The sequence below is a fragment of the Tarenaya hassleriana genome, unplaced genomic scaffold (genome assembly GCF_000463585.1).
Source record: "Tarenaya hassleriana unplaced genomic scaffold, ASM46358v1 Cleome144, whole genome shotgun sequence".
NCBI lineage: Eukaryota > Viridiplantae > Streptophyta > Magnoliopsida > Brassicales > Cleomaceae > Tarenaya > Tarenaya hassleriana.
In genome coordinates this window covers 57,084-65,119 of record NW_010964863.1, presented here as the reverse complement: position 1 = coordinate 65,119, position 8,036 = coordinate 57,084, and the positions used below count along the sequence as shown (strand labels likewise).

Sequence of the window (8,036 nt, the reverse complement as noted above, 5' to 3'; positions counted from 1 at the left end):
ATGGCGCCACGACGTGCTCGGTCAATAACGGGAGATAACAGCGTGCCCAACCATGACCCCCGTGCTGATGGACTTAAGGAGTTCCAAGAAGAGATGCGGAACGAGTTGAGGAACGAGCTGCGTGTGTTCCAAGAGGCGATGATACAAACTCTGAGGGCGCACATTCCAGCCCAACCCCCAGTAAGAGATCAAGGGCCAATGGCGGAGGACTTACCACCTCCTCCACCTGCACCAGCCACAGCGGGAGACTACTTGCCGATCATTCGAGAGTTGCGGTCTATGCACACCCCACGATTTGAGGGATCGCTGGATCCCGAGGTCGCAGAAGAATGGCTGACACAAATTACACAGGACTTGGAGTATGTCCAATGTCCTCTGCGCTATCGCGCCACGATAGCGAGCCATCATTTGTCCGGACCAGCTCGTCACTGGTGGAGGAAGGTGACCGAGGAGATGCCAGCTGGACATCACTTCTCCTGGGAAGAGTTCAAGGAGGAGTTTGAACGGAAGTACTACCGACGACATGATCAGGAACGGAGCCTCTCCGCTTTTCTGAACCTACAGCAAGGTGACATGACCATACGAGCGTATGAAGCAGAATTTATCCCTATGCTCAACTATGCATCACACCTAGTACCCCATGAGTATATGAAGATCCAGAAGTTCATTGCTGGCTTACGACCATCGCTCCGCAGAAAGGTCGTACTTCACGAGTTCCGGACACTAGGCCACTGCATCGATCAACTAGAGAAAGCAGAAGAGGCAGAGAAGGAAGAGAAGGAGGAGAGGATCCGAGATCGGAGCCCTCCCAGACGCTACACCCACACCCGACCTCCAGTGAAAGTCGCACAATCTAGTCAGGGCAACGAGGCGCAACAAAAAGTGAAGGCACCATCTGTTCGTGCACCACCTCCACCTGTTCGAGGACCGCTGACCTGCTTCCGATGCCAACAACCCGGACACTTTGCAGCCAATTGCACGGCGAACATAGAGGCATTGCCAGCTACTAGACCACCACGACCACCACCGAGGGCCGGAGCAGCCCCGAGGGTGTATGCCCTTGCATCTGAGATGGAGATACAAGAGGAGGAGACTGATTCCGAAGCAGAGGAAGCTGTTGCTATTGCAGGTACCCTTCATCTTTGCGATGTAGAGTGCTATACGTTATTTGATACTGGAGCTACTCACAGTTTCTTGAGCTTGGAAAATGCTAAGAAACTAGACATGGAACGAACAGATCTAGGGAGCGACTTCACAGTTCGCACACCATCAGGAGAGATACTTCCAATAATGGGACATTACGAGGAGTATCGCTAGACATCTGTGGTCGTAATTTGGCCGCAGATCTCATAGTGGTACCTATTGGTGGCTACAGTATTATATTGGGCATGGATTGGTTGTCAAAGTACCAAGCTCAGATTGATTGTCGGAGAAGGACCATACGATTCATGGATGCAAACGGTGGGTTTGAGTTTCGTGGAAGAGAAGCGCCATCGACGAACCCCATCATTTCGGCACTCAAGGCCGAAAAGATGATAAAAAAGGGCATCAAAGCATTTTTCGTAGTCATCACCGCTACCAAAAATTCAGATCCAGAACGAAAATTGGAGGATACTCCAGTTGCTCGGGAATTTCTAGATATTTTTCCTGATGACTTACCTGGACTACCACCAAGCCGTGAGGTAGATTTTACCATCGACGTGCTTCCAGGCACCGAACCCATCAGCAAGGTTCCGTATCGGATGGCACCAACCGAAATGGCAGAGCTAAAGGAGCAGTTGAACGAATTGATGGAAAAAGGATTCATACGCCCCAGTGTGTCACACTGGGGAGCACCGGTATTATTCGTAAGGAAGAAAGATGGGAGCATGAGATTGTGCATTGACTACCGTGGACTCAACCAGGTGACTATCAAAAATCGTTACCCATTACCGAGGATTGATGAGTTACTTGATCAACTTCAAGGGGCCAAGTGGTTCTCGAAGATCGACTTGCGATCCGGATACCACCAAATTCGGGTCAAGGCTGAGGACATACAGAAGACGGCGTTTCGGACTCGGTATGGACATTTTGAGTTTGTAGTCATGCCATTCGGACTCACGAATGCACCGGCGGTATTTATGCAGTTGATGAACCACATTTTCATGGACTACTTAGACGAGTTTGTCATCATATTCATCGATGACATTCTTATATATTCACCGGATGCACAGACTCACGAGGAACACTTGCGGAAAACACTATGGAGATTGAGGGAGAACAAGCTATATGCGAAGTTCAGCAAGTGTGGCTTCTGGTTACAGGAAATTGGATTTCTGGGACATGTGGTGTCAACTCAGGGAATCCAGGTAGATCCAGCCAAGATCGAGGCGATAATAGACTGGAAGCCCCCGACCTCTGTGACGGAGGTTAGGAGTTTTCTAGGACTTGCAAGCTATTATCGGAAGTTCGTGGAAGGTTTCGCTAAGATTGCCCGGCCCATTACGAAACTAACAGGAAAAAATGTCAGGTTTGAATGGACTCCAGAGTGCGAAGGAAGCTTTCAGGAGTTAAAGCGGAGACTTACATCAACACCGATCCTGGCATTGCCACGTCCAGGGGTGCTCTATGAGGTTTACACCGATGCGTCCAAACAAGGACTAGGTTGCGTGCTGATGCAAGAAGGACACGTCATTGCCTATGCGTCGAGACAGTTGAAGAAGCATGAAGAAAACTACCCGACACATGACATGGAGTTAGCAGCGGTAGTACATGCTCTAAAGATCTGGAGGTCATACCTATATGGGGAGAAGGTTAAGCTCAACACCGATCACAAGAGTTTAACTTACGTGATCTCTCAAAAGGATCTAAACTTGAGGCAGCGACGATGGTTGGAACTCATTGCCGACTATGATTTGGAGATTTCCTATCATCCGGGAAAGGCTAATGTGGTAGCTGACGCCCTTAGTCGGAAGAAAATTTTGGCTGCCATTCGCATTGTAACGTCTTCGCGCATCAATGCCGCCGAATTGACGGCGATGTTGGGACACTTGATCCTGGCATCGGATGAACCGAACCCAACCTTCACAGAACGAGCGATCGTTGGACAGCGTAACGACCCTTTACTTGCTCGGTACATGGATGGTATAGAGGAGAACGGTCGTAAAGGGTACCGTATCGATGAGAAGGGAGCATTACGACTAGGTAATCGACTATGTGTGCCAGATGATCCAGAGTTGAGACGAGAGATACTGTTAGAGGCACACCAATCAAGACTAGCTATACATCCCGGGGCAAGCAAGATGTATCAAGGATTGAGACGGTGGTATACTTGGCCGGGAATCAAGAGGGATGTGGCCGACTTTGTAGCGAGATGTCTTACTTGTCAGCAGGTAAAGGCAGAACGGCAGATGCCGGGTGGTAAGCTACAACCGTTGGAAATTCCAGAATGGAAGTGGGATTCCATCGCGATGGACTTTGTAGTTGGATTGCCACTTACTCCAAGTAAAAAGAACGCCATTTGGGTAGTCGTCGATCGACTGACTAAATCTGCTCACTTCATCCCTATTCGACAAGAGTACCCTATTGATCGGTTGGCACATGTGTACATAGATGAGATCATACGACTACATGGAGTTCCGAGCGAGATCATATCCGATCGGGATGCTCGATTTACATCTCGCCTATGGAAGGCAATACAAGGAGCATTGGGTACTAAGTTGAAGATGAGTACAGCATATCACCCCCAGACGGACGGTCAATCGGAGCGAACCATCCAGACTCTAGAGGACATGCTCCGATCATGTGTACTAGAGTGGGGAGTTCCATGGGACCAATACATGACGTTGTGCGAGTTTGCGTACAACAACAGTCATCATGCGAGCATTGGGGTGTCACCGTATGAAGCATTGTATGGAAGACCGTGTAAGACACCGCTGTGCTGGACCGAAATCGGAGAACGTAGAGTTTTCGGACCAGAGATTGTCGAAGAGGCAACGGAGGTGATTCGGAAGATTCGAGCTAACCTGAAGACCGCACAAGATTGGCAGAAATCTTATGCGGATCAGAGGAGGCGGGACTTTACTCTGGAAGTGGGAGACCAAGCCTTCCTCCGAGTTCAGGCGATGCGAGGGCATGCAAGGTTTGGACAAGGCGGAAAACTGAAGCCGAGATACATCGGTCCTTACCCAGTGATCGCGAAGGTGGGAGCTGTGGCGTACCGTCTTGGACTACCATCAGAGTTGGGCAACGTTCACGACGTATTCCACATATCAATGCTGCGGAAATATGTGGCAGACCCTTCCCACGTGATACAACCACAAGAATTGGAGTTCACTAGTGCTATGCGTTTCCGGGATGAGCCACTGCAGATCGTGGATCGAAAGATCAAAAAGCTGCGAAACAAGGAGGTGCCACTCGTCAAGGTGGTATGGCGAAGCCAAGGGGTCTCCGATATGACATGGGAACCTGAGACAGAGATGCGTAGTACCTACCCTCAGCTGTTTGTTTAGGAAGATGTAATAGTTCGGATGTAAGATACACGTTTGTAATGAACTGTTGTGGAATGCAAAGAAGTGTTTTCGTTACACTAAGTATATCAGAATTCGGGGACGAATTCATTTTAAGGGGGAATGATTTGTAATACCCCGAAATCTGATTTGAATATTTAATTATTTTCAAAGATAAATAATTAAATAGACAGGACATTAGTTTAAATATAAGGTACAACATCATAAAAAAAAGGACACAAAATAGATCAGACTGGTCAGCCCAAAAAAAAAAGGACACAGAATGATCTAAAGTGGCGGAGAGTTGATTTGATCGAGTAAAAGCAACTCGTACAATTTTGGTCAAATTTGGTTGAATCAGTTTCATTCAAGTGAAAAATAAAACGATGTGGAAACTCGGTCGAATTTGCATAAATCTGTAAAATGATGAATAACGTCGGTGAATAGTAACCGTGAATAGTATCTGTGAATAGTGACCGTGAATAGTGTTAGTGAATAGTAACCGAGCAAAAATCCCACATCGAAAATTCTACCCATTTTCAAGGATTTGGAACTCTATATAAGGGGAGTTTGGCTCAAGACTTCAACACACCAAGTCCAAAGTCCTATAGGGGATCTAGAGAGCTTTATAAGAAGTCTAATACGACCATAAGCTCTGGGAAACCTCTCAGGACTAGCGACAAATTTTTAGGCCTTATCAGGCCAGATCCACTTGCTGGATCTATCTGCGGTGTAGATACCGTAGAGGGCGTTACTTTTTGTGGCGTCTTCTAGTGGTGCACGGGCGTCGCCGGGTCCAGTCTCGCCGGTTAAGGTTAGTATCTCTCTTCATATTTTAGTGTTTTCCTATTCTAGGATTAATAAATTATGAATTTATCTTTCCGTTGCATAGTGTTAGAACTAGGTTAGTGCCATGGTGGAAACCGTGACAGTATGCTAAAAAAATCAAACAAACAACCTCTCAATTCAGTCGATTTTGGACAAAAAGAGAGTAGAGGAGAAAGAGAGGGGGGAGAGTAACCAACGCACGTGGAGTTTGGAGACACACAGGACCAAGTACTGACGCACAATATCCGAGCCGAAACATAGTGAGTGGTTTTGAGTTGAGTTTGTGAGATTTAATTCTCATGTTTAATGGTGTAGATTAGTATTTCTGCAAGGATTTAGGACCTAAGGATGTTTAGTAATAAATGAGTAGCAATTGACATAAAAAGCCGATAAAAAACTAGACATAAGAAATAATGATTTAGAACGCACCCCCTGAACTGACCGACCCGGTGAGCAGATCGATCGATCTAGGCATATAAATGAAACTTACCAAAGTACCTGTCTAGATCGGACGATTTGACATCAAATTGTGCCGGTCTAGTAACAAAAATCGGATAACTCGACCTAAACGATTCCAGATCGGACCGGTTCAACTAAATGGACCGACTCGATCGAGACTTAATAAAAGAAGTCATAATAAAAATACGAAAGAAAGGAAATTCACAAGTTAATACGGGAACAAGGGAATTTACGAGATTAAGAATGAAATTCAAACCGAAGAGAGTGTGAGAACTAAATTACTGAGAGAAAACCGAACTTGACTAAAAAGGAAAAATATGTATGTATGTGTTTGAACAATGGACAAACCTAATACCTAGTGTCGGTTGACGAAGGGAGTCAACACTAGGATGAGAGGGACGGAATACCTAGTACCGGTTGACGAATTGAGTCAGTACTAGTGCTTTATGGAAAAACATGGATGGTTTTTGTACCAATACCGGTGGACGAATTGAGTCAGTTGCGTGGACGTTTCTGTAATAGTACCGGTTGACGGCGTGAGTCAGTATTATTACAGAAGTGTAACATCAGTACCGGTTGACGGCGTGGAGTCAGTACTGATGTTTGAGTGGACGTCTCTGTTGTAGTACCGGTAGACGAACTGAGTCAGTGCTACTACAGAGAAGCGGGTTGAACCTAGTACCGGTAGACGACGTGGAGTCAGTACTGGGTAAGACAAGGGGATATACGATGGTACCGGTAGACGAATTGAGTCAGTGCTATCGTATATCAGTGATGCATGAATCAACCATAAGACTGTGGTCATAGGGTATAATCATAATGAATAATTAAATCAGATTAATGTGTGAATTGATCAAATATAAAATGGAAATTCTTGCATAGAAATATTAGTTGGCACCGTTCTGTTGGTTTTAATGCTCTAGGATACTCCGTGATATGACATTTTGACTATGTGATGACTCGTTGCTTTATAAATGCATTACATTACCGTTATATGATTGGCATGTTTGTTATATTGCGGTTATCCTTGAATCATCATAGAATGATTCTAAACACCCTGGTCAGTTATCATTGTGGGAACAATGATGAATTAAGACTAGCATGAGGTGTGATTGATGCATTGGATGCATATCACAATCATGGGTACTCGTTGTGAACGAGTGACTGGTTGACCCGCATGAGATTGTCACATGGACAGAGTCATGACTAGAATCTCATACAGCGGTTCGTTCTTGGATCCTCAGACCTGAGATGTCTAGAGTATCTGATATGAGAAGTGGCGTGTCTTGACTGCGTCAAACGTCGTCTTTAACCGGATGATCATAACGGCGTTGATCAGATACGTTCACAAATCATATGGAGATAGTAGACATGCAATACGGGATTTGTCACCTCCTTAACAGGAGAGATATCGATGGGCCCTCTCGTGGAAGTCGGACTATGAAAATGCGTGGCCACGCTATAGATGAAGTTGCATCTATTTTATTAGTCGATTTGCCAAGACGAGAAAGCGGTTGAACTTGAAGGGTGGCTCAAACCATGCCCTTGTTCAACACATGATATCGTGAGATAAAGGATCAGAACTCGAGCTGTTATTGCCTTGGTTAGATCACCTCTAACTCAATTCTAAATGGGTGGTCATGGCGTCTTGCTAGAGGCTAACCATGACTTGTAGATCGGGAATGGTTCTCGAGGCTGCTGCCACTGCGAATGGGCCTACAGGGTCACACACCATTAGGGATGGACTTATATGTGAAGTTTCGGAAAGGAAGACTTGGATTTGGTCGGAAAAACCGTTTTCGGATCAAATCAGAGTGTCGGGACGTTTTCAGCCTTCTGACTCGGACCGAGTCAGTACTTGACTCGGACCGAGTCAGTTCCGTGCGAGTCGAAGCCCAGAAAGTGTTTTGGGCTTGGCTGATGTTTTGACTCGGTCGAGTCAAAGTTTTGACTCGGACCGAGTCAATACTAAATGGGCCGAGTCAAGAGTTGACAATGGGCTTGGGCTGATTCGTTCTGACTCGACCGAGTCAGAGTTCTGACTCGGACCGAGTCAATACTCGGAAAAAGTCCCTTTTCACAAGGATTAGGGTTTCTATCTTATAAGGAGGTGTTGGACGCCGTCCTAAGAAGAGAACTCAATTTACAGAACCCTAAGACAGACCTAGAACAAAAGAAAATCGTTTCTTTTGAGGTTCTAGTTCCCGGGATTCGATCCCAAGTCTTGAAAACCCTATTCACTTCACAGATCCTAGCAGATCA

The 8,036-nt window shown here is 46.0% G+C and overlaps 1 protein-coding gene across 1 annotated transcript; it reads left to right on the top strand.

Annotated features, from left to right (window-relative positions):
* LOC109116484 lies at window positions 1-1,317 on the top strand. Its single transcript, XM_019201980.1, has one exon. The coding sequence runs from the start codon at window positions 1-3 to the stop codon at window positions 1,315-1,317; it is 1,317 nt and encodes a 438-aa protein (XP_019057525.1).
* The last annotated feature ends 6,719 nt before the right edge of the window (window positions 1,318-8,036 follow it).

Excerpts from the sequence above, each read along its gene's own strand:
- LOC109116484 (XM_019201980.1), top strand. The coding sequence starts at position 1 with ATGGCGCCACGACGTGCTCGGTCAATAACGGGAGATAACAGCGTGCCC.